This window comes from Lepisosteus platostomus, chromosome 23, assembly GCF_059453375.1.
Source record: "Lepisosteus platostomus isolate fLepPlt1 chromosome 23, fLepPlt1.hap1, whole genome shotgun sequence".
Lineage (NCBI taxonomy): Eukaryota > Metazoa > Chordata > Actinopteri > Semionotiformes > Lepisosteidae > Lepisosteus > Lepisosteus platostomus.
Window position 1 is genome coordinate 9,227,784 of NC_142633.1, and position 27,580 is coordinate 9,255,363.

At 45.2% G+C, this 27,580-nt stretch overlaps 1 protein-coding gene across 3 annotated transcripts; it reads right to left on the reverse strand.

Annotated features, from left to right (window-relative positions):
- Nucleotides 1-1,113: 1,113 nt before the first annotated feature.
- On the reverse strand, nt 1,114-26,910 carry LOC148642006 (matrix remodeling-associated protein 8-like). 3 transcript variants are annotated; one of them, XM_088616795.1, is made up of 11 exons: nt 25,810-26,910; nt 19,559-19,585; nt 18,828-18,894; nt 17,314-17,616; nt 16,086-16,187; nt 14,951-15,406; nt 6,266-6,424; nt 5,981-6,011; nt 5,046-5,122; nt 4,342-4,443; nt 1,114-2,672 (listed from the first exon to the last, which is right to left on the reverse strand). In XM_088616795.1, exons 4-11 carry the CDS (start codon nt 17,516-17,518, stop codon nt 2,647-2,649), a joined length of 1,158 nt encoding a protein of 385 aa, XP_088472921.1. In that variant the 5' UTR covers nt 17,519-17,616; nt 18,828-18,894; nt 19,559-19,585; nt 25,810-26,910; the 3' UTR covers nt 1,114-2,646. The 3 variants fall into 3 exon arrangements, with proteins under 3 accessions (XP_088472921.1, XP_088472919.1, XP_088472920.1); XM_088616793.1 differs by lacking the exon at nt 18,828-18,894; XM_088616794.1 differs by lacking the exon at nt 18,828-18,894 and having other exon boundaries at nt 4,342-4,419; nt 25,810-26,907.
- Nucleotides 26,911-27,580: the final 670 nt, after the last annotated feature.

The window sequence follows — 27,580 nt, forward strand, 5'->3', positions numbered from 1 at the left end:
CCCCTTGTCAACTTATGGACCCAGCTGCTGTTTCCTCTTTGATCACATCCCCCCTGCACTGCAAGCTTTTGTTTCAAGCTGGCATCCAGATGGGGAGACACCACAAACATCCAAGACGTAAAGCAGAAATCCAACCATACATCATTCACGTTGGTCCACCCACTTCAACAAAAGGGTGCTTTTTTCTAACAATGATGCAGTAATTGGTTTATGTAAAACCATGTTTTGAACACATTTTGATGACAGGTCACATGCAAGCCCTGCAGCATCTTGAAGGTGTATTATCTTGGGAGAAATAATTATTCTGTCTGCCTCTTTAAATAGTCCAATGCCCTCCGATAAACAGGGCGTTAACGGTAGGGAGGTAATCAGGCTAAGCCACTTGTGTGTGGGTTAGGAATTGGGGAGACCAGTCATCTGAATAGACACAGGAAGGCTAGTCTGGGAGGTGGGAAGAAACTGGAGCACATGTAGAAAACCCCAGTGAACAGAGGGGAACTCTGCTCAGATGGACACCTGAGGCCAAATCCGAACCCGGGGATCTTCATGCTGTGAGGCAGTAGTGGTAACCACAACATCACAGCCCCACCAAAAAATGATCATTGCAGTGTTTCAAAAACCTGCTCTAGGTCCCATCCTACAACGTCATATCTTTGCTTCAGTCAGTGTCTGATCCCAAAATGTAAGTGATTGCACTACAGACTACAGCCTTTTGACTTCTGAATTGGTATCTATTCATGAGAAATGTGAGTCAAATCTGACAGCAAGCAACGCGTTGAACCAACCTAACTGTGATGTCATATAGATCTGTATACAGAAGCAGACAAAAAACTGGTTTTGCCGTTTCCCCGATATTCACAGCCATTCAGACAGAAATGGGTGACGTGAGGCCACAGTGGTGCAGCTGGAGAGCAGGGCAGTGAGTGGGAAGAAACTGGAGCACATGGAAAAAAGCCCAAGTGAACAGAGATGAACTCTGCTCAGGCGGACGCAGTGGCGCCCTGTGGCCGGCCCATTGTCATTACAGCCCCTCTCTCCAGCTCCACAGCAGCAGTCCATCACAGTCTATCAAAACGTTAGTACTGCAAGATTCAAGGGTTAATATCCACATAGTTTATAATGCACTGATGTATCCTCATTTATTGTAAAAAGCAAGGCATGTATATTTTAAAATAAAGGTTCAAACAATGGTGTACGATCCAAAACCCTGTAATGGTAATTACAACATAATCTCTTCTCAGCATTGCCCTTCCCTATGTAATACAGAGACATCCTATCCAAATACACAAATGTGACTTCAGTTTTAACTTCTGCATAATGCATAGACTTAACCATTTTGATTCATGGAAGGAATGGCTTGCTGCACTTTACAGCTTTGCACTGAATCCATCTAAAGAATGTGAAATTGGGGAAAATGATGTCCTGGGACAGAAGCAGCAGCTAATGTAAGCAAGCTCTGGCCACTCTGAAACTAGCCTGGTCTGACTCCAGACTGTGGGCTTTGAAACATGACTTCCACTGTGCCCCACCCACTTACAGCTCTCTCTCAGTCTGATTCCAGCAGATAAAATTCTAACTTTCTGATGAACAAAGGCTTTGACCTTTGCCTTCTTATTGGCTTGACGCCTTATTTTATTCATTTAAAAGAAGCCTGCCCTACTGCCCCACGCACAGTGGATAAAAGGGATTGTGTATTTCCTGAAGCAGTAAAGACAGCAGATGTTTTATACAGTGAGGCAGAGTTTCACTGTTTAGAGGTTTTTCCTCTTTTTTGCTGTTTTTCCATTCTCTTCTTCTGATCTGTCTTCAATTCCTCATCTCTTTCTTCATTCTTTTAATTGCACGAAGCTGACAGTCACCTTTCCCTGACTATAATGGAGCACTAGTGGGGTTTCAGAACGGATTTAGGAAATATTGCTTTATTGGTCTGTAGGGAGGTGGCTCTCCAGATGTCACCCTAGCTCCTAAACTATTACAGCTCTTGGAAGACGGCTGCATCATCCCAGTTCTGGACAGCACAGGGCGCACAGAGCCAAGAGTGGGTTAGGCACACTACAGAATCACCCTTGAGATTACCTTCTGTTTTCCATAAAGTTCTATCCAGATGAGCAGAAACCTACCATTATACCGTAGCTACATAAACTGTCAAGGCACAGCCTGTGATGGAAAAGCCGAAAAAGCTCTTAGATTGGAGAACAGATGCCCAATGAACACTAGTAAGCAGTATGGGAGATTATTTTTTTAAAAGTACAGTAACTCCTTTACATTTCTACAGTGCAGCAGTTCTGAATTTCTACTGCTAAGAATATATTTCTATGCAGCTGAATATAGATATCGATCTTCTATTAAGGCCTACAAAAATCATAAATGATCTAGATACTGCCAATGCATCCAGTCCGATGCTGATACGTCTATGAAATGAGATTTACTGAATAGAATTCCACAGAAAACAGAGCCCGCACTTGTAGCAAAAACAATATTCCACAGTGAAATGATTCATAAATTGCTTTTTTTTTTTGCTAGATGAGTTGAGTAGAAAGCTGGTGCAGTACAGTGTTAAAGCACTAATACTCCTCTTCCCTCTCTCTGTAGCCTCAGACTCGCTCCTGGATTTTGCCCTGGGCCAGCCAGCGGCATTCCCATCTCTCACTTCCAGGACTTTCTCTCCATCTCTGCGGGCAGAAGGGAAAGAGCAAGAGAAACGATGGTTGGTGCAAAGAAAAACAGACCAGGGGAGACGGCCAATTCTGGTCCCTGGTTTATCTGCTGGCTTTCCTTCTGGCACGGCTCTTAAAGAGCTAAAGATGTTTTATTTTTGGCTGACAGGGGAACTGCAGTCACAACGTCTCAGACCGGTTATTAAATGTCAGTGACAAAATAAATAGAAATTCGGAATGAAGCACAAAACGCGGTGAAAGTCGCCATGTAGTGAAAAACCCCTGGTCTCGCAATGGGTCAGAGCCAGAGTTTGGGAGAATTGTGATGCGAGCCTGACCCTTCCTGCTCACTAGTCTCTGTAATGAATAAGGTAACAGGATGGACGAGCAGATACATACAGGCCGTGCAGCAGACATTCCACCACAGAAATGTTCCAACGTGATCTGCACGCAGAGTTAACGAGTCCGTTGTATTTATAGGCAAAACAGTCTCAAAGTGGAGAGCAATATTTCTATTGGATTAAAAGAGATGTATTCACACACCTGCTGGTTGACAATGTAATAAGGCCACTTCACATCATCGGAAGTTTTGTTACCTCGTTCTGAGTTGCGGAATATGGTGCTATGCTTGCATGAAAATTAAATCTATTTTGAGATGTAAATTGGAGATTTTAGAAGTTGCTGTGTACATTTTACTTTTATTGGGGTTTGAAATGTACTCATCAGCCATGATTCTTTCTAACCCCCCCGATATAAAAATAGCCTTGCAGCTCCCCTTTAATAGGACCAATTTAATGGCTGCTCTCAGCTCTTTCCGGTGCTGGTGCTTTAAAAAGAACTTGAACCCTTCAAGATTCACCAGACCTCTGGCACCAGAGGTAGATACCCCTGCCACTTAGTACTGGACTTCGCAATATAACACATACAGAAACAGCATACCTCTTTCATTCATAGCATGATAATCAATGCATCTCAGATGCATGTCTTTGGAAAAAAACATTTCTATTTTGCCTTGAACATAAAAATATGCCTTTATCCAACTTGCAATGTATTGTTCTCTAATTTTGTTGTTCCGAATTTAAGGCACCCTGCAAGCACTTCAGTGCCATACAGTAAGTGCCAGGTTAAACTCATCTACAGAATCTACATTCATTCTTTTGTTCCATAACCAGACTGAGCAAACCACACAATCGAATGAGCTCCACACACAAGTGGGACCACGGAGAGGTCGACATCATCAATCTGCCACCTGCGTGGGTGTCCACCGCAGCTCACAAGCTTGGAAAGACACTCCCTGGCCATGACAGTGTCTTCGCCGAGCGTGACCGATTTTAGAAGCAGCTAGTAACTGAGGAACAAATGCGGTGTCAAGCTTGGATAGGTCTGGATAGATGCCGATTTAGCCTCTTCCAAGCTCTCTCATCATCAGTTGGTCTAATTATGGGAATAGAAAAATGCTGTTCTCCAAGAATTCAGGGCTTGTACAGTGGGAAGCAATTGGGAAGGACACCATCGTCTTCATCTGCAAAACCTCCAAAAGCTGCAATGGCCTCCCACTGAGCTTCCTGGCTCTAATTCACCATGCACCTACAGCTCCCTTGATGGGATCCCTCATGCCTGCTGGAGAAACCCAGTCACATTTACTCTTCTGCTCCTTCAACAGGGACTCTGATGACGCTATTACCTTTATCCAGGTCGATCACTTTGGCGGGCGGGACTTTGGCCAGCTCTGCCTTCTCCTTGAGGATATTGTTCTTGTAGTCTGAAACGGAGAGGGACAGTCGTGCTGTTGATGAGGAGGAGGGTATTATTAATATTTCGTTGAGTCTGTGCACCATTTGTCATCCCAAACAATCCCAGAGCACTTTACACACTGGAGGGGACCCATTTCATCCACCACAGCGTGTAAACTGAGGGCGAGGTTCCTTCAAGATAAACAAAGCAGCTCTTTGCCATTTCTTTTCCAGAAATCCCCCCCCCCCCCCCCATCTGAAAATACGGATTTGGAAAATTCCCAGCGTCAAGACAGCGTTAAGAGGCATTTTTGACTATTCTACGGTATATCCAATGTGAAGCGTTTTTAAATAAATGTTGTTGTAACTCCACATTGCAGTTTCCTCTCACAGGCCAAAGAGGCACTGGCAGGTTAATTGGCTTCTGGGAAATCTTGCCCTGGTGTGAGTGTGTGCGTGTCTGTGACTGTGTGTCTGTGCTCCAATGGACTGGACTGGCGTGTACCCTGGCTCTGGCTCCCTGTAACCCTGTATTGGATAAAGCAGTTACAAGATGGATGGATGGATTACCCCACACGGCTTCCACAGTTCCCTAATCAACCTAGTCCAGGAATCAAAGCGATGTCACAGCTGGAGTGCAGAATCCCAGCCTTACCCAGCCTGATCTCCTCGTGATTGCAGACTTTCAGCTCTGTGGCGTCCATCTCAAAGTCATTAGCAGCCATCTGGCGCCTGCAGGTTGGAGAACACAGAGGGGCTCAGCTTTTATTAGAAACCTTGAGACCGCTATAAGCACTGCCTCCTTCTGATCACTGCCGATGTCTCCACTGAGAACCCAGCTTTTTTCCCTTGTTTCATTCATGTCCTCTGTATCTAAGAAATGAAAGGCTCTGGAATTGAGCCCAAGACCATACAATATAAAAAAATGTTATTTTTTCATTAACTTGGTAGTTTGATCAATGTCATATTCATAAAGTGTTTTCACACTACTGATCGTCTGTATTATTAATAATAATAATAATAATAATAATAATAATAATAATAATAATAATAATAATAATAATAACAATAACAATAATCAGATCAGCTTGATTCATTAAAATAAATAAATAACCTGATTAAGACAGTGAATATGACAAAACAGTATGAATACCAATATCTTGTTGGCATTGTCATTAATTCCCAAATATTAATCCTAATCAGACTAATAAGGATACGAAGGCACAAGACCAATTGCTCTGAACTTGCCGTTCTTCACTGAATATATCTTTGCTCACTGCTCAGGCAGTAAAATCCAGAGGCTGCAGTTCATTCCTCCCACAGGAGAGGGAGGAAGAGGGTGTTTATGTGAAGTCTCCAACCCCCTAAACATAAGCATGCCAGCAGAAAAAATGATCTGATATGCAGTAGTTTTGTTTTGAGTTAAAAACACCATCACCAAAATACCAGCTGAATAGCTCTACTAGGAAAGAACATCTGGAGAACATTTTGAAAAGGTAAGTGTTTCCACAGATGGATTTCCAAGTAAAATCCTTGTAACTCCAGTCCTGGGACCTGCAGGGTGAGGTAGGAACAGCAAAATATGCTTACCGCTCAGATCTTCGTAGATCATACTCCAATCCTGAAAACAAAGATGAGGACATGTCAGTTCAGGACAGGTTTAAACGTCCGAAAACACTGCAAACAAACACAAAAGCAAAACCTTACAAAAATGGACACCTAAGTAAACAAACATTGTAAGCAGAACTCTTCATAATGTCAATAAGACAAAGGTTTGATGGACAACTCAATGACACAGCAGGGAAGCCAAAGCACACCATTGTACAAAAGGATCTGCTGGCATGCCCTCCTCACAGGCAGGCTGGAAAAACAGACCTTTCCTTCGGCATCGTCGGGTGAGGATGATGATTGCCGTGGCAACGAGGACCAGGAGGAGGAGCGCTGCCAGGATGTAGCCCATCTGCTGCAGGAAGTGACCTCGATTCTCTGGGAGAATAACATTGATGACACGCGGCACCTCCACCATGTTGGACCCTGAGACCGGAGAAACAGTTCTGTCTCACACAAGTGTGCAGTGCAGTCACAAACTTCACAATGCTCTCAAAATCTAGGAAGCCCAGAAGAACACAGCTGTGAGCAGACATGGCTGCTTCTGCATTCTTAAGTGTCTACAGTTTGTTAAAAGTCTTCATCGGTAGCAGACAGGGGCTGCTAGCAATTTATCTGGCTGATACTCCAAACGTGAAATGATCTATTGTTCTACCCACACCTTTTGGTATCCATTCATGCAGCTGGGCTTAATGGAACAATATGTACCTAAGAAAGGGCACAAATGAGAAGTGGCCACTCATTCCATCCAGGCCACTTGGCTGCTCGTAGCTACTTGATCTGAGGATCTCATCCAGCCATTTCTTGAAAGATGTCTCTGGATCAGTTTTAACGGTGTGACAGGGTAGCTTGTCCCAGTTCCCCTCAGCACTTTGTGGGAAATGCTTGCCTACTGTTCTCATGTAGTTTTACTTTCACATAGTTTCCACCTGCATCCTCATGATTTACTGTTCATTCTGAAGGAGCCCTTACTCCACATGATCATTTCAGTAATCTTACATTTAATTAACATTAGACATAAGTCTTACTGTGTGAAATTACTGAAATGGAAATGAGAGTTTTAATAGTGAATCATTCTTAACTGTTTCTCAATATATCTTAACATTCTGTTTATTTATAGCTACACTATATCATCTAGAAAATGTGAATGATGTGTCAACATCAACACCTAATTATTATTTTTAAGGAACTTCTTCTAGCTCAGGATTTCTCCTTTTGGATTTATAATTCATGTTTTTACTTACTGTATGCAGTACCCTGCACTTGTCTAATTTATAAGTCATCTGCCAGGTATTTGCCCAGTCTTGAATTTGATCTTTTTGAATCTCCTCGGCATCTTACTTACTCCTGGTTAATCTTCCTATTTTAATATCATCTGTAAGCTTCACTAATTTACTAACTAAAACAGCATCTATATTTCTGATGTAAATAAGCAAAAACAGTGGTCCTAATTCAGTTGAGGTGGATCACCCCAATTAGAGGTTTCACCCTTTATCTTTACCCTCTGTTTTCTTTCCATTAAGCTCCTTTCAATACAAACACACGCTACCTGGAAAGCCTCCTGTCAGCAAACTAAGAATTAATCTTCATCACAAGCCTTCTATTCGTGTTCCCATTACCCTTGGAGTAGCATCTCTTGTACTCTTGTCTATTGAGAACAATCAATAGAATATTAACAGGTCCTAAAGATTTATCTGAAGTGCATCTTGTATCCGATTCTGGATATAGGTCATGTACCTTCATACAATGTTAGCACAATCTGTAATTTGAAACCAACATAACTGATACTTGACAGCTCTACCACCTTTTAGTTTGGTCCTGTCAGATCTGATAAGCTAAGCAAAGCTGGTTCTAGTCAGAACAGAGATGGGAGACCTCAGTGAAAAATCAGGGTGCTGCCCAAGGATCAGTAAGTAGTGACCTTCCCTCTGGACCACAATTTCCACACCCCAGCATGCAGACAGGAGACACTGGGCTGTAGGAGGTGTTGTCCTTAGGATAAGACATCAACAGGAGGTCCTGATTGATTGGTCATTACAGATGCTATGCCATGTAAGAGCAGGTGTGTTAACCCCAGAGTCTGGGCTAAATTCCACTCCACTTGACCAAACTAGTCTCCCTAAAGCTCCTCCTTCATTCAACAAGTAATTGATTTCTCACTTCCCCTCCTGATCTACTGTGGAATGAGGAGAGCTGCAGGACATCACCTTTGAGTTACTGCACTACAGTGGTGGACGAGGGTCCTCTCCTCCTATATATAAAACACTTGGCTTTCCTTCAGGATATAAAGCGCTATCGAAATGCAAGGAATTATTATTAACTTTCCAGAGAGGAGTCCACAAGCCTAACCTCAAATGCAGATGATACAGTAATCAGCTGGTTCCCTGTTCTTGTTTCCTACAGCTTGACTATGTCAGTGAACCCCAGAGTGGAGGAGGGAATGGAAAAAAAAATGTTTTTGTGCTGAAATGAGTTCCAGACCTGAAGTCATGCAGAGATTTGTTTTCCTGGCATGAAAACACAGAAGGAGACGGGGCGAAAGAAAGAGAGAAGGGGTGGAAAAGAGAAAAGGGAGGTATTGGGCATTGTTCCGCAGGCCGACAGTGCTATTTTTCTTTTTTCCTCTCTATTCAATATGCTGCACAAGCGCTCCAGCACCGTTTTTCATTTTTAAAAAACATGTCAGGCTATTTCTCCCCACCCCATCCACCACTCTCCCTTCTCTCCAACTCCAAGGCCATTACAACTTGAGACAGCAGCTGGCAGGAAGTGATGTCACAGCTCTGGCTCGTGAAGGGCGCACACATCAAACGAGGGAGAAAGTCTCTTAATGAGACGCAAATGTCTGCGGACTGCTGAGCATGCAGGAAGCAAAAGTGCGCAAAACCGAGAAAGAATGAAGACGGAACGAGCCGAGGATAGGAAAAGGGGAGATTTGTGAAGAGGGAGAAAGGAAGGTTTTTTTGGGGAAATGTCAGAGATTGGCAGGAAGTTATCTGCCTTAATTTAACTGAACACGGTCACAGTATTGCCAGGTGTCAAAGCATTAGCTATGTTAAGAGCCTCTGTATTTATGTGGAAACATCACAAATTCTGGACTAGTGCCTGAGGAGATGACAGAGAGTTTAGAAAGACAGGCTGACTACATACAAAACAATACATAAGGCATCGGACAGACACACACAGTAGGCTGTCAAAGAGATAACATTTAAAATCAACACAGACCTTAAACACTTCAAACTTTAACAGTACTCTACTTAAACCTACTCACTTGTAACCAAACACCAGGCATTGACTGAAGACTGACTTGTGACGGACAATTTCTGAAACAACTTCAAAGATGACAAACTTTTCTTTTGCCAAACATTTCTGAAGACATGACTTAGGCAAAAAATGAGTTTTTCTCAATTCTCTGACATGGCTGGTCACAATTCCCATAGTAATGAAAACACGGAGGTGTGTGCTTTATGGACTTTTACTGCTCTTATACATCACAACAACCTCCCAACACACACACATACACAGCTCCATGGCTCAACTGTAATTTGAGGGCGATGCAATAAAACCATAAGAGATGAGTCTGATTATGTTGGTTTCGAGAGTTTTTTTCTGAATACTGTAATCAGCCCGTCATGGCTGTTCAGAAAACAGTTATTACGCTGCACCTCCTAATTAAACACTCACTCGCTGTTGTGTTCACATCTCCATTCAACCTTTCTTTCCATTTTACAATGCAAAGAACAGGGGAAAAAAAACCTCTCAACAAATTACAGACTACAGTGTCCTGGCACTGGCCATCACGGGCAGAACTAACAATGACCTTCATTTTCCTTTCCTGCATAAGACGAAACTGACATGTAAATGAAACATTTGAAGCGTGCACCCTACATTTGTACCCGAAATGAGTTAAATCTGCTCACTGATACCATCAGTTTCATTATGCAGTCAATGCTATAGTACTGTATGTCAGGCAAAACTGGATTGGAATACAAAGCCTCAATGGTATGCAGGCTAGTCCAGAATACTCAGTCTGTCAGGCGTCCCTAATGGGTAAAATCATATGGTGGTCCCATCCTTCATCACGGATATCAAGGATCCAAATTCTGGTAATCGCTTCTGTTACTTCTGTACCTTAATGCAAACATCCAGGCTGCAAGACAGATGAGAGAAATGGTCCCCTGTGGGGCTGTCTGCTTCTGTTCGCACTGCAAGCATCCAACAGCAACAAACGAAGAGCTACGTTACAATGCGCAGGACGGACAACAGCAAACAGGAATGCTAAAGGCTCAGAGGCGCCGCTCAGCCCCCAGCCATGGGGTTCATGGTTTTGCAGTGGTGGCTCTCAGCCAGCTGAGTGGAAAACCAGCTGATCTCATTACCCAGAAACCAGCATGCAAACGCTGGGCTAGGGGGACCCCGCTTGCTTTCTGAGGAGAAACCTTACAGAGCTGTGACATGAGAAAGAGACGGGGCAATGGGTCACTAATGTAGCTCACACTATCACAAAATTGCCCCAAAAAATGGCTGCCTTGTTTAATTCTTAACACTTTAATGCTGAGATTCTGACTCTGCTTGCTGTTCCAGGCGTACAGCTCACAGGTAAGCTCAAGGGCTCTGGGTAGAACATGCCTTCAGACCCCAGAGTCCTGAAAACATCTCAGGCACATTTCCAAGTCCCTAAGCAGCACTATGCTGCAAGACTGGTCTTCAAATGTTTCTTTCTAATACGATCTTCATGAATCAAGGGAGTGACAATACTGGAGAAGAGAAGCTGTTAAATCCTGTTTCTTCACACATGCAAGAAAGAGGCAGACTTCAGAATTACCAGTCAAGGCAACAGTCTCATTCAGAGCTGTAGGAACCAGTCAGGTCCCACGAGGTTCCCAGGAGGCACACAGGAGGGGGCTCTCTTTTCACCTGTCCAGCAGGACGGTTCTCGTGGAGAGGGGGGCTCATCTCCTAGTCAACATGTCACTCACAGAGGCCTGAGAACAGGCCATTGCCTTCAACTCAACTCCCTCCCTCACTGACTTACAGAAACCCTTCTGAAGCACAAAACTGGGAGCTTCTGAACGGCCAGGAAAGGCGCTTGCTCAGAGTGCCTACAGATCGAGGCATCATCAGCAGGAGCTAGGGCTGTATCATAAACCCACTGACTGGAGCTTCACAAGTGCCAACACACAACTGGCTGAGCCTGGCCAGTGTCCAGTAAGCTTGAGTCTTCCCATGGTAACCTGCGTTTGCCATGCAACTGCTTCACCTGCTGGGAACCTGTCCTCCTTATATTTGGTCCCATTTATACAGCAGGGCATTTTTACCAAAGCAACCTCCAGCAAACATTGGCTCAAGTGCTCAAGCTGTGACCCACCCGGGATTTGAACCCACAGCCCTCCAGTTATGAGTCCAGAGCTTCCTGTACCATGCAATGGAGCTCAAGGTAGGGGGGGACCTTGCCTGTACTGTCTGTATTTTTGCTGAGCAGGATGTAGGCTGCATCAGTAAGCCAAGCTACTTAACAATGGTTGATTGCAAGATGCAAATGAATAAAAATGGGAAAATAACTGGCTATTTCAAATTTCAAAAAGGAATTAAAAAAAAAACAACCACAAAACCTCCGCACTGACCTATGGAGTAGGGAGACCAGACAGAGGACAGGGGGGACAGACTGAGCCACAGACAGAGGGACAGGAAGAAAATCCTTGGTGTTGGCTGGGAACTAAACCCCCCCCCCCTACCCAGCCCCCCTGGAGCGCTCTTTCATGTCTCACAGCTGGCCAGATGTTGTGCAGATGCTGACAAATCCCGCTTCCTGCTGATATCGCCGTGAACAGCGCCAACGCCAGCAAGCTTGGGAACAGAGATCTGTTCATAGGCCCCCTCGGGCTTTCACCCCACACCCACAAACCCCTCTTTTTTTACCACTCCTGTGCAGGGAAAGGGCAACAGGAGCCTTGTGATGAAAGACACACGTTGCTCGTTTAGTTAGATATCCGAGGTCCTTTCGTAAGTGTGCTGGAGGCAGCAAAGCTTAATCATAAGTTTAATCGCTTGACTGCTCGTTAAGTCTTTGCAAGTCCCTTTGGTTAAAAGCTTATTGTTCAATGATCCTTATTACTACTCCTGTGCTGTCTTGCCAAAATATGTGCAATATTTTCTATAACATTCACCACCTTAGCAAATGGCTTATCTGGATCTCCAACAGTCTGTTTTTGAAATATTTAAGAACATGCTTTTGCTTCCACACAAAAGTTAGTTCACTTTTTTTGAACTCCAACAAAACTCTTGGCTGAAATCCCAGTTAACACTCTAAAAACTATGTGCGGGCAGGGTTCAGTTTTTCACTTTACTTTTCTTGTTAGGCTACACAGTATGAATAACAAGGCTTTGTGAACAAATGCTGTTGTTCTTTCGTACACGAGAAGCCTCCCATTATGCATTACTTCAGACCCCCAATGGCTAGATCAATGGTGGACAAGTGAGAAATATAGTACATATATCTTTTTCCACACCTGTTGAGGATTCTGCTAGACTTGCATTTTTAAATATTTACATTTTGTTTCCTGGAGACAGATGGAGCAGCACTGAGGACTTGTTCCAAGGCTGGGGGGTCAGAAATTGCACCCAGATAATACTCATCACAGTCGCAAATTAATTGCGAAACTATGCAAGCATCTGAAAAGGAGTTAAATTCCCCTAATCACCTGAAAACGAAAAAGCTTTACATTTTCAGGTGATATCCACAGCCTCTCTCGCGCTGCCCTGAGGCTCTGGTTTAAAACAAGCCTCGTCTCCTGCTCCTCCCTCTCTTGTGGATAGAAGTAATCCCCTCTCATCCAGTCTCCTTTTCCTTCTCTACGTTATCTGACATAATACAGCTGGCTGTCCTCTTTGATCCCTCCCTCCCTCTCTGGCTCTGGCACGGAGTTCTTGTGAACTCCCCTAAACCCACCGGCTGCTCCACTGTTGAAGAAATGAAAGGAAAAAAATCCTGGGAAGCAAGGAACAGCTCCTTGGACTTCTCTTGCATTTTCTTGAGCAGCAAGGGAAATTATCTTCAGCCTCTCTCCCCCCCCCACCACCCCACCAAAGTCCCAAATCCCTTGTTTTTTTTTGCTGTGCCGCAGAACTGTAATCCCAGACAGAGAAGAGGTTATCTGATTAACGGAGAGTGTGGGGTGAGGGAAAGGGAGAGCCAGGGTTCGAGAAAAGAAGAAGGAATCAAAATGAAGACAAGGAACATGGGACAGAGAATGCTGGTATTAAAATTGCAGGGAAAAAGCTTCAATCTAGAGAGGCAGTCATTTTTATAAGTGTTCCAGAGTTTCCCTGTTCTCTTCGGACGACATGCCCCCATTCCTCTCTTCCTCTACGCTTTCCCACAGGGAGGGGAGGGGGGGAGGCCTCTGTCTGGCCCAGAGAAACGCTGACTTTGCGGGAAGACGTAAATAACAAAACACACAGATCTAATCCTATAATAACAACAGAGGAATCTGAGCCCCACTCTCTGTCTCCTTTCAGGCTACCATCTGAGCAGAAACCAAAACAGCTATCAGGAGAAGGAGACTCCTGGGAGCATCAGATAGGGAAAAACAGGGGGAAAGAGCTGTGTGACGGGGAGATTCATGCAGAAATGTTTAGGGAAGGTGGGAGGATAGAGAGAGGGGAGAGAGAGAAGGAGGGAGGAGACTGGGTGCACTGTCTGAAAGCATGCGACTTTTCTGAAAGTGCGGGCGGGTTTTTAATGAAAACCCCTGGCACTAGACTCATGACTGGAAGGTTTGAATCCCTGCTGCGCACACTGCTGTTGTACCCTGGAGGGAGGTGCTTTATCCCAGCTGCTCCAGTGGGGACCTGCACTGCTCAGGGGATAAAGCCTGTGACAGACCAGCTATCCCCTTCAGGGAAGAGTCCGTTTGAGCCTATGGGGAACTGGGATGAGCCTCTAGACCCGAATCTGGGCTTTACCTTCATCTTTCCTCTCCTTTTATATCCTCAATCCTCTTGCATGTCTCCCAAGAGAAGAAAAGAGACAGAGCCTGTGGGATTTCCAGTCTCCTGTGGCCTGGGTCTGACGTGTGTGAGATTGAAAGTGGAGGCAAAAAAACACCTTCTCCTTATATCCTCCATTCCCTTATATACCAGAGATCTCTGGGAATTAAACCTAAATTTAAGAAGCTTTTAGGTCAGCATTCGGCATTCCTGTCCTGTCAGGATGAAGCTGATACAATCTGACACACTGGCTACACACTGCTCTTCTTGGAAATAAAAAAAGAGCTGACAGTCCAGCAGTTAAGACAAACTCCACTTTTACCATAACGTTTCTAAGAGACCCTGAGAAAGCTACTCCAGCTCCTTGTGCTTCGGGGGTTTAACTTTTAGAGCAGGTTAATTCCTTGACCTCTCTATCCTAGTGTGCTTCTACTGTTCTGCGCTATAAGGCCATAGACTGTTCTGAAGATGATAACTGTAAACTTCATCTACGCAACACCAGACAGTACATTTGTGGCTTTGGAAAACAACAAGCCAGAGATGTAATCTCTGGAGCATAAACGACTGCATTACTGCTTTCTTTACTTGGAATGCAGTAGGTATCTACAAAAAAGAGCTGTGTGAAATGACAATGTTGATTCCGATCCCCTGAAAGCATGCACCACTACCTTCAAACTTCCTTTCCTACATATAGTAGGTTAGCTTACCATAGGACCATTTCTCGCTTTTGAATGCGCCTTAGCTTAGATATCAATCTCCTGCAGGACAGCGTGTGCATTTGGGTCTGCATGCAGCGGCACGACCCCGCTACTCCGTACGATTTGTTTGTGTTTGTGCCTGCTCCGTTTTGTGCAGGGTGTTTTGTCCCCGCCGCTCAGGTCCGCTCATGTCAGTGCTGGTGCCAGCCGGAGCAGTGCAAACTGGTTTTCCGTCCTCTTCTCCCACGGGGGGGGGGGGGCTCACCTGCGTCATCGCTGGGGAGGCTCCGGGGGGCGGCGGTCTGCTCGGGGGGCAGAGGGGGCTCCACGCTCAGCTGGTAGACCCTCCTCTCGTCCAGCCCGCAGTAGTGGTGGTGCAGGTGGCAGGAGTACAGGCCCTGGTCGGGGGGCTGCAGGTTGGAGATGGTGAGGGAGAAGTCGCCCAGGGAGAAGGCCTCGTCCGAGATGTTCATCTTGCGGCGCAGGAAGAGCGGGCCGTAGTGGCGGCGCTCCCCCGAGGCGTACAGGTCCACCAGGCGATCGGCGCGGTCGTGCCGGACCCCTGGGGACTGCCGGTCCCAGTGCACCACCTGCTGCTCCTCCTCGCTGTGCCCCTCCGTCCACACGGGCCGGCGGTTCACGCAGGGCAGCGCCACCGTGCTGCCCACCAGCACCACGAACACCGCCTTCTCGCCGTCCCAGAAGCGCCTCTCCTTGCGGGCTGGAGCAGAGGGGAGAGGAACTGTAATAACAATCCTCGCACTTAGACAGCGCTTTTCGGGACACCCCACTCAAAGCGCTAAGGGAAATGGGGATCCCCTCCACCACCGCCAGTGTGCAGCCCCACCTGGATGATGCGACGGCAGCCAGAGTGCGCCAGAACACTCACCACACACCAGCTCTCAGTGGGGAGGAGAGCAGAGTGATGAAGCCAGTTCAGAGATGGGGATTATTCGGAGGCCATGATTGGTAAAGGCCAGGGGGAATTTGGCCAGGACGCCAGGGTTACACCCCTACTCTTTTCGAGAAACAAAGGAGAAACCTGGGATTTTTAATGACCACAGAGAGTCAGGACCCTGGTTTTACATCTCATCTGAAGGACGGTCACTATACTGGGGCATTAGGACCCACACAGACCGCGGAGTGAGCTACCTCTACTGGTCCCACTAATACCTCTTCCAGCAGCAGCCTTAGCTTTCCCAGGAGGTCTCCCATCCAGGCACTGACCAGGCTCACACCTGCTGAGCTTCAGGGGGTTGCCAGTTATGAGCTGCAGGGCGATATACCTGCTGGCACATCGCCCTGCAGAGAGACTCCACAGAGGAAGACGAGGGAGAACTGGACAGGAAGAAGGGAGAGAAAGTACTGTGGGGCGTGAGGCAGAACAGTATCGATCTTACCTGACTTGGTGACGTTCAGCTGCACTTTGGTAGATTCGTAGAGGTGGCAGTAGTGGTGGTGCAGGTTGCAGGAATACATCCCCTTGTCGCTCATTGCCACATCTGTCCAGGCACAGTGCAGACAGTCAGAGAGACAGGCTGTCGATCTTTGTGTTTTTGTGGTGGCAAGCCTGTGTTCTGATCATTTTTATTTTTCTGATTGCATCAGATAGTCTGTTATTTAGCTGGCCATGGTGTCAGTGAGCCAGGCAGTAACTCATCAAGTCATCATTGTCAGTCAAACAGTTGGTTAGTACACAAATGGATTACCTTGTGTTAGTCTGTTTGGCATCAGGTTAGCCAGTGTTAGTCACTCTGGCAGCAGGTTAGCCAGTGTTAGTCTCTTTGATATCAGGTTACCTAGTGTGAGTCACTCTGGCAGCAGGTTAGCCAGTGTTAGTCATGTTGGCAGCAGATTAGCTAGTGTTAGTCTCTTTGATATCAGGTTACCTAGTGTTAGTCACTCTGGCAGCAGGTTAGCCAGTGTTAGTCATGTTGGCAGCAGATTAGCTAGTGTTAGTCTCTTTGATATCAGGTTTCCTAGTGTTAGTCACTCTGGCAGCAGGTCAGGTTAGCCAGTGTTAGTCACTCTGGCAGCAGGTTAGATTAGCCAGTGTTAGTCACTCTGGCAGCAGGTTAGATTAGCCAGTGTTAGTCACTCTGGCAGCAGGTTAGATTAGCCAATGTTAGTCACTCTGGCAGCAGGTTAGATTAGCCAGTGTTAGTCACTCTGGCAGCAGGTTAGATTAGCCAGTGTTAGTCACTCTGGCAGCAGGTTAGATTAGCCAGTGTTAGTCACTCTGGCAGCAGGTTAGATTAGCCAGTGTTAGTCACTCTGGCAGCAGGTTAGATTAGCCAGTGTTAGTCACTCTGGCAGCAGGTCAGGTTAGCCAGTGTTAGTCACTCTGGCAGCAGGTCAGGTTAGCCAGTGTTAGTCGCTCTGGCAGCAGGTCAGGTTAGCCAGTGTTAGTCGCTCTGGCAGCAGGTCAGGTTAGCCAGTGTTAGTCGCTCTGGCAGCAGGTCAGGTTAGCCAGTGTTAGTCACTCTGGCAGCAGGTTAGCCAGTGTTAGTCGCTCTGGCAGCGGGTTAGATTAGCCAGTGTTAGTCACTTTGTTGGCGGGTAAGTCAGGGTTACTCACTTTGGTGGCATTCTGTCCAGTCCCTCTGTCAATATGCTAGCCTTCCTCACCTCTGATGATGAGGGAGAAGTTGCCATCACTGAAGGCAGTCTGTGGTATGCTGACACGGCCCTGGTTGTAGCCATTGTAGATTCGCTGGTCGCCGGCAGAGAACATGTCCAGGATGCGCTCCGTTCTGAAATCCGGCCCCACGCGGTGCAGATCCCAGTGCACCACACGCTGCCGGTCCTTCAGGCGGTCCTGAGTCCACACCATGCGCTGACTGTGACACTGCAGTACTGCCGCCGAGCCTGCGGGGGCGCTGATGTTGTATGTCGCCACCACTACGCTCTCTCCATTACTCTGTGCCAACGCTGAGAGAGAGCACACAGTTGCATGTTGACAGCATAAGGCCTTCATGAGAACACAGAACGTGTATGAATAGAATACTGTGTGCATAACAACACAAGAAACATTACATACAAGAAGAGTCTATTTGGCCCAACTAACCTGTTTGGTCAGGGAATCACCATGTACGTTTGTGTACTGTGTGTACAGATGCACAGAACGCAATGTGTGTGTACAGTTGTACAGATCACAACGTCCATGTGGCTGTACAGAGTGTAGCTTTTGTGCAGATGTGTAGATTACAGTATACTCTGCATGTGAGAATTGAGTGTTTTTGAGCAGATCTTAAAATAGTTGTTTCTGTTCACTTGTTCTTCATAAATGAATAAACCTGGTCATTTTCCAAAGGCTTGCAACCCACTTTAATGTTGCCTCACAAGTGATGACATGTAAGAAGTCCTTTTTGCTAAAGCTTTGTTTTCTAGTTGGATGTTTTAAGATGAATAACTTCTTTAACTAGGCCCTACAAGAATTTTAATAGCTTAGAAGAACGCATTTATCGTAACACTTTCTCCTTTGCCTTCACGCTAATATCCCTTCAGAAATGGGCACTCAAAAGTGCAGTGTTTATTATTAGGAAGTAAAAAGCTCTGTGTTCAGCAAATCCATTACTGCAGCAGATGCTTCACACATCACTGCCATGTTTATAGTGACAGGAGTATGGCACACGTTGTCATCCACAATGATCTCCAAGTGGGACCACATGGGTACACTCTTCTGGGGCTTTATGTGACGGGGCTCTTATTGCTTCTGCTTGCAGTGTTTAAAATTCCACCGTGCGTGTGTATTTCTGTGTATGCTGTAGTGATAGTGGGATTAATAAACTCATTAAATCAATGTGTGTGAGGCAGGAAGGGGGTAAGTTAGTCACCTTTGAAACTGGCATGTCAAAGGGATTTTTGTAGTGTTTTTCCAGTGCTAATTGGATAAGCACAGAGGTCAATTTTATGCAGCAGCGGGGGCATTTTATCTGTTAAAACCAAAGAACATAAACCGTAATCATCTCAAAGATAAGCAGCCTGCCTTCCACCCAACTGAAGTGGGGTCACTGTTGGCACTTCTCAATCCTCAAAAGGAGGAACATATAAACCTAAACTGCTACATAAACAGAAAACGAACGTTGTGCCTTTGGCAAAAGAGGCAAATATGTCAATAAGTTTAATCCATGCAGTAATACATTTAAGTAGGCAGCTGCGTCAGCATGTGTCGGCTGCAAAGGAACAGGTAGCGGGGCTTATTCCCTGCTGAAAAGAAAAGAAACACAACGTTTCAGCTGTGGAGCCTTCTTCAGGTGTCGTCATTTAAGATTTTGTGTCTCATAATTAAGAATTGCCAATTCGTTTGTGTTATACCGCCCCAATGTCTGCAATAGCCACTTGCATGTTTTATGTGTCTCAGCTCATGGGCTACGAACCCGTGCAAAAGCACACAGGAGAGGACGAGGCAGTGCAGGCGAACGCCTCCAGTCTGCCCCCTTCAACGTGTCACGGGGAGCACTGCCCCCTGCTGGTGGCTGCAGGAGGGGCACATTCCTCAACATCAGTAATGCACCCCAGCTTTGTTGCAGTGTCACCAAGAGCCTGTCTCACTAGACCACCCCAACCCACCCTCGGCTTCGCTCAGCCGATTATGTGCCTCTCGGGGTTCCAGTCAGCTATTGTCATGACCCAGAACTCGAACCCATGACGCCTGTATTGCTTGATGGTCCAGCACCTTTACCATCGAGACATTCTGAAGGCCTAGAGAACAGGTTTCAGCAATAGCAATCCTGCTATTGATATGTGGTTTTGAATTTAGCAATCCTGTTTCAAAAAGCGTTCATTTAATCTGGGGGGCAGTTGACCACAGTGTGTTTATGACACAGTGATCTCTCTGCAGGCGCACGGTTGAGGGCAGTTCAATACTCACCACTTACGAAGAGGAAGGCTGCCACCACTGAAACACAAACAATGATATTTTGTCAGTGCTACACGCTTCACAACATACCACTCTAAAAAAAACACCTCAGCACCAGTCAGACTGAGGACTGACAATAACACAGCAAAGACTGCAGAGGCTGAGGGTCTAATCAGCATCATTTCTACCACATTCACTCCTCTCCTAGTATCACATCAACATCTCCTTTCAACTGCACAGCATGACAGAAACCTTTTAAGGAGGGACTGTGGAGCTTGAATAGTGGCAGTTAAACAGCTTCTGCTGAATCAAGAAATGTCTTGAAGATGCAACGGTAAAAACTTTACTTATTTTGCATAAAGTGCAAAAGATGTACTTTGAAAGTTCTTCTTATTTAACTGCAGACACAAAATGACAAAATCCAGCATTCAGAGATTGATTGTGCTTTGCTAAACCCCACCAGTCCTGCAGTCACACCTTACCTGGAACAAGGAAAAGATTTAAGGTCTGAAGCCTGCAATGAAAATCACAGCAGAACCACTGTGAACCACTGTGTCAGACCAGTTGCTGCTATAATGCCATTAACTCAAGAAAGTAACCCATGTATAAACATGTAATTTTATTAATAATTATATGTTTAGGATCTTTATCTTTTGGTCTACATTTGGCCAAAAAAACACTAGTAAACACTAGAACACACAAATACAGAAAATATTTGCAGTGTGATATTATTTCCTTTTCTTATTCAAGCACTTTAAAACTCACCCTCTCTTTAAAATATCAGGCTTATATGATATGAGTGCAGCACCCAGCAAACAAACAGACGTGGGACCGTGGGGAAAGTGTTGCTGTGGACTGTAAGGACACACACCAGACATCATTGGTGTGCATCAGAGAATGCATGTAAGGCATCATGGACATGAGCCACTCTGAGTCAAACAAATGTGCTCCTCGTGGTCCCATTTATACTGTATGCATTTAATTGCTGCAAGGTATGGAGTTTTCGCATTCCAGTTTGCGAACAGGCTGGCTAACTTTAGGACCACTCTCCTTATGTGGGTAAAAGTGATGCAGTAACTTGTGTTGACACAGGACATCTCAAGACGAGCTGTTAGTGCTGCAGAAATAGCACACAGACGTACTGCTTGAGCAGCCAGCAGCAGACTGTGTTTTTTTCCTGATGCACATAACTGAGTCTCCTGAGGAGCACAGATGTGATTTACTGCAGCTAAGAGAAGAACATATCCACTAATAGTTGACTGTGCTCTTAGTCTATCACAGCCAGTCCAGTTTTCCCCTAGTTCTGCTCCAGGTTGGATCACTCCCTACAGCCTGTGTATGTTAATGACAGCCCCTCAGAAACCCACCCCATTCATACTGTCATCACGGCTCTTTGGCTCAGAGAGTCCTTAACATGATGTTTCTATAAAGGCTGGGATACTGTGGTTTTAACTCTGCCTCCTGAAGAGCACAGATGTGATGTATACAGCAGACACACACATTGCAAACATGTACAACCTGCACATTTTCTGTGCAACTCTTAAAAACAATCTACGATTTGCCACCCATGTTAATTGGATAAAACAATATTCCACATTGGTTAGCAACCAAATGCATCAAATAGCAATCATTTTCCATTACTGCAGCCTCCCCGTATCACGTTTAATTAAGGGAAACAATTTTTCAATGAAATTAAGAACTGTACCATTATTTTTCAAAGCTGTGGATTATTGCACAACATTACGACTTCTGTATTTCCTGAACTTTATCTCTGCCCCCCGAAACCATCAACTTGACCTGTGTTACATGCAGTTACCCAGAGGGAAAAGTAAATAACTAATTTTCTAACTGCTGCCTTGCTGGGAATACTAGACACTGATTGCCAGCCATTTTACATCTGTACTAGGCTGCATAACTTGAAATTATGGGGCAATTTTATGAGTGGGGAGAAAGAGCTTGTAAAAAAATAAACTTGTCCTGTAATTTTCTCTTTTGCATTCCATGCAAATACACAATAGCTGACTCTGGACTTCTAGGCAGAGCTAAATCTGCAACCAGCAGCATTAGAGCTGGTTTAGCTGATCACCAGAGCCATATTGTCTCAGGTCAGATGACTCAACTGCTGCATGGTAAAACTTTCTTCCCACAAGGCTTCTGGCCAGCTCAGGAGTGGCAATTGCTCGAAACAGAAATTAGAGATATAAGAAACTTCCAAAATCAGTATAGAGCATGTGTTTTTTTAAAGAAAGCCTTAATGTACAATTTGCATGCAGACTCATTTTTTCATGCATCCCGTCCATCCATTTCCTAACCACTTCAACCAATGCAGGGTGGCAGGGAGCCGGAGCCTATCCCAGCAAACAACGGGCACAAGGCAGGATACGCCCTGGTCAGGACGCCAGTCTGTCACAAGGTCACGTAATATATGAAAATAGTAAAAGCACTTTGATTATTCTAAGTGTGTTGTCAGTCTTTTTTTATATGCAAGTTCCCAAGGTTTAAAGATTTCTCTTTATTGCAATAAAGATGCACTTCTTGGTCATATTAATAACATAATCACAAGGAAATGGATTCATTTAACATTCTTCAGATCTGCCACTTGGATTTGGAGTTGAACATGCCTATAGTCATTAGTACATTGATATGTGCCCCATTGAGTGTTCTGCCTTGGAAGGACTGCAGACCCAGTGCATTCTGGACTTTGGAGTCTTGTACCTCCGGAGGCTTGAAGCCATTGTTAGGGAAGTGCTGCCCAGTCTGCCATGCTTAGCCATGCCCACATTGGAGAGATTCAGCATCTTCCTTGCTGAGCACCCAAAACCCTGTTGAGCAGAGAGACAGAGAAAGCAAGGTAAAGCACAGTAAAAGCCAGGCCAAGCACAAGGACAAGAGTGGCAACGACCAAAGCAAGGAGCAGAGGGACGATACAGGGTTGAGGGGTCTTGAAAGCAGGATTGAGCGAGGCAGATTAAAGCGTGCTCCAAATGTGGACAGATTTGTTATTTGGGATTACCACAAGCATGGCGAAGCTCGGAACAAGCTTGAGAAAAGCCCAAGAAGGGATCTGCGTGCCCTACAATAGAAGCCATACCCATAAGCAAGCAGCTATGCCATGGGCTAAGGGTGAGTCTCTCAGATCGACACCTGAGTGTGAGCGTGGGTGTGTATGAGACACAGGAACAGGAATGTGCTGAGTTAGTGATTGCACGGGTGTGCGTCTTTGCATGCATTCACTTGTGCATAAGTGCAAAATAATCTCAAGAGGGTGGAAGGGCTGACACTCTGTCGATTGGGACTCTTGCAAATGAAGTTTTGGATGTTTTTTGACGATTCTGGGGGGATCTGGAGAGTGGGCCAATTAATTTTCTGCCGAGAAGCCTAGTGGAGGTTCCTGAAGCTGCGGTCTCTCAAGTGGTCTGCAAATGACCTGGCACGGTGACGTCTGTTCACAAACAGCCCCATGTGCTGATTGAGCAGTCACACACACACGGGACTTTCTGAACAATCTTCCCCTAAAATTACACAGCCCTGGAATTGTGACCGCTTAGTACACAACGTATGAGTCAAAATGACTGTACATCCGAATGAAAAAACAAGGTTTTTATTCAAAGGTGGGCGCTGGAATTCTTCCACTTCTCCAGACACACTCTTCTAGTTTCTCTTCCTTTTTCCCTTCTTCCTGGTCCCTGCTGCGATTTATCTCCCAGTTTATCTTCACCTTTGTTATTTCTTCCCAGTATGATGCGCTCTCTTCCCTCCCCTTACCTCTGGCTCTGAGTCCTCCTAAACTCAGTCTATTATTCCTCATTGCTGCCATCTGTCTCTCTCAATCTCCTCCATTCCCCCAGCTCTTATCTTGCTCTCTTTCCCCGTTGGATTTCCGACAGTAATGAGAGTCCTGACAGCAGTAATGACAGGAATGGCTCTGCATGTCGACCACACTCCTAAACAGCACAAAACCACAGCGTGATTCACCATGAATCAATCACTGTATCAAGACCCCAAAAGTACACATTACCGGGACCTGCATTTGAGACAAACAGGAGACGACTCATTCTAGAGGCATCCTCAACTGGTCCCCATGCCCGACAGCCGCCCCCACCCCCTAACTTCAAAACACTGCCATAAAACACTCAGCTCAAAGCTGGGTGGTAATTAACATCTGGACACCATTTTCAACTTCCTAGCCCCCCTAATTGTATTTTGGCACTGCTGCAGATGTACAGTTTTCTTTTTCGAAGCTCGTCCCGCCTGCGTGGTAATCCTTTACGCAAAAACAAATAAGAGCGATTGGTGTCCACTGAATTCATTTCTGCCATCTGCTGATTACTTGATGGGGCGTCTTGCGCAACTTGTAAAATCCGTCCGCTGTTCTTTTACAGCTCCCTATTGCAACACGTTTTCCTACAAAGCCTTTCTGAGATGACACTGGCAATGCACATCTGCTCTAAGAATTACGAGCCAATTGACCAATCTGTGTATGATACAGCAGTGTCAAATGACCAGTAGTGGTGTATTGCTCAATATTACAACAAAACAGCTCGGATGGACACTTCTCCTGGTTCTCCCTGTTGTGTTCTTCGGTCTCTGTATGAAACGTTTCTGAGAGGGGACTGTAAAGCAATTAACAAATCCCCCTTCAAAACAGAAGCAGCTTTTTGCGGACTTTGTAGGGGGAGAACAGTTCACATAAATTGGTACACATCCAATGGCAGGACCTGCAAAAGTCATCTGACTGGATGGAACTTGATTTTTCAGTTCCTCTAGGGTTTTCTGTTACCAAAGGCCAAACATCTGCCTAGCGCCAGACCCATAGACCACAACTAGAGAGGGGCCTTGCCAGATAAGCAGATTTTTCAGTGTTTCTCAACACTCCACTGGATTTTATAGTCATCCGTGTACAGTGACATAGTAGTCCAACTGCGAAACAAGCCACCACAGGCCTGCCAGCACTGAGCGCTTTGCTCCTATCAAATCAAGACTTTGACAGCCTCATCATGTCGTCCTCGGTCCAAGGTGTGGACTTTGTCTTGCTTGGGCTGCGCTGGCGATTGTTTCTTGCGCCTGACCCCAGCACAGCGCCCCCTTTCTTTGCCAGGCTGTAACTGCCAGACTGGTTGGTCTACCTGGGATCGCTAGCTGGGATACATTCCACCAGTTACAATTACAAAACGAACAGAGGATCTCGAAAAGTAATCGGGCAAAATGCTCTCTCTCTCGTTGTTTGAAATAAGCACGTTTTTTTATGAAGATCAAATTTTAAAAAAAGAATAAATTCAGCTGAAATTTGAAGCACTATTTTCCTGTCCTCGTCACCTCTGTTTTTATTTCTCATGACATCAACATCGATATAAACTCCTCGTCATTCTCAGACCCCGTACTGTATCTTTTATTCCAGCTCACAGATACGAAGAAGTTAGAAGTGATTAATTAAGTTATTACAACTGCGAGTGCCGGCGATGTTGTTAGTTGCATAGTATTCACTAACTCAATATACTGAATACCAGCGGATATTTGTTGAGGAAAATCAAGCCCAGTATTTTGTAAACACAAGGATTTTAGATACTTTCTGAACCCGACTGGGATTACACAGGGATGCTGAAGCGTGTAATTCAGTGCAACTGCTTCAGAAAGGCAAAATATTTTACGATACAAAGTATGTGGTCGTGTATACACGTTTTTATCTGTACTGTAATACTGCTGCGTAATATCACGGAGTACTTACAGTAATACTAACAACACCTAGGGCTACTTATAAACAGCGGCGAAAAGAATGTACACATAAACTGGGCAAAGTAAAAACATTTCTTACAGTAAATATTTCCTGTTTGTTTTGCCGTTCCAAAAAAAACTGCCATTTTACAGTCTGAATAGGATATATTGCAGCACTGACATTAGAGTGTAGTATGATAGCGTAGTACGAAAATAATAAACTTCAGCAATTATACAAACTTAAGAACCGATTCTTTATAATATTGCTGCTCACCAACGTCTCACCCTAAACAGGTTACAGATTAATTTGTTTGGGCTTCAATCAGTAGACTAGATTTTTTTTTTTGGGGGGGGGGTACTTATTCATTACCAACTCCGAAAACTGTTTCTAAAAGATTTGTTTCCACGTCTGCATGACAGCCAAGAACAACAACCACAACGCTGATTCGACTCTTAGCTCAATATTTTAACCTCTCTGGATAAGGTTCAAAATAATAAACAATACTGTCAATTAATAACAATACTCAATGCAAACGCTAATAAAGCCTTACCGTGACAAAGAAGTAGGTGAACGAAACAGCAGCCTCTTCTTGTCTCCATATCCAGGTCGTTAAATCTTTAGTTTTTAAAAACGGGGTCAGAAAAAACCTGTCGGCCACAGAGCTGGTGGCACGCACCTGAGTACTAGCTGTTTGTCGACCCGCAACAACAGCAGTAATGAGCCCGAGTGGTTCAGTCTAACTCTAAGACAAGTCCCGACTCCACCCGCCTCGCCCCGTGCGTTAAAACTCCGCTCCACCGGAGCGCCTCCTCGTCTGGTCCCCTCGCTCCCCTTCGCCTTTGCTTTCCGGCTACTCGACGCCTCTGCCCTCGCCTGTTAATCACCTTCTCGTCCCTTCCCCCTGGCTATGTCACTCAGCTCTCTCCGTCTGTCCGCGTCAAACCCAGTTGTCCCATACCCCTCTCTCGCACCCCTGTCGTCTGTTATTTGTCCCTTTCTCCAATTCTAACCATTAAAAAGGCTTTTAGTATGTTAGAAAAGCCCAGCGAAAACCCCCACTGCGCCAGCACTACTGGGTCGCTTACTTCTTCCTGCGTCTCCTCACTACCCCCAAGAAAAGTTTATTTCCGAAGCAGATGTTTTCTCTCCAGAAGGCTGAACCATCTCAAACCTCAACACTGTTTGTTCTTCGTCTGTTTTTGGCGTAGAGTGTCTCTCTCTCTCTGTGTATGTGTCGGAAAACCGAACTTCTAAATTAATCTTTCTCGGGTTTCCAGGAGTACTGCTCGCACACCGCCTCCCAGGTGCTAGTGCTGTTTACCCCCCAATCCACCTCAACTTTTGAGTATGATTTTAGCTCCCCTACCCCTCCCAAACAATATCACAGCAAATACTTGTTTTTCCCAGTTTGAACCCAGTCCAACCTTCCTCCTTTCTTCAACAACACGGCAGCGCATATTTCCCCCGCTCAAGTTGTTTTGGTCATTTCATACTCAACCTCTCCTTACCACCTCTTAGTATCTCACCAGACCCCCGTTTCTTTTAACTTTTTAACACTGTACGTATAGCTTTTTTTTGTTTCTTTTTTTTTTCTCACCCAACCGATGCCGTCAAGAGTCGACTTCGAATTGTGCTGACTTGGTAGGACACGGTTTTATACCGACTCCGACACCCCCCTCCTAAACTCGTGGTCCGACTGAGACTCCCCGCTACCTTGTTTAAATAGGTCAAGGCAATTTTCAGCATCAAATTAAAACCAGGCGAAAACACACAATCGCTCTCTATCCCCCTCCAGGTTACTAAGTAAGCACCAATTTATATGTCGCAGAAACAAAAAGAATTATAATTGGAGATTATATAAAATTATACGAGGTAACACGGGAGATTGGGCCATTATAAACACTCAAACGACTGAATGTCTTTTTAGTTATGTTCAAGGAATTTGCTCTGGCTTCCGGTATTAAAAACCACTGAAGGACTGGAAGAGATTGCAGACTGACTTTGAACTGTACCAGGATTTCGCTTCCCTGACTGAGCACTCCTTTTTGTCTGCTGGTCTTCTTTCTAAATGAGCTCCTAATTAGGCTTATAGAACCGTTCATCCAACTAATTGCTTGAATTGTGATGGTTTTCTGGCACTCGGTTCTTCGTTTGCAGAAGTAAATTAAAACGCAGCAAAGAGGAAACAGTTCGGTTTGCGCTCACCGTGATTCAGTAATATTGCTGCCCTTAGCTTTCTACACAGCTCCAAAGCAATAATCAATAATCAATTACTGATGTACAACTGAGTGGCACGGCGATGCTGTGGTGACCATTGCTGT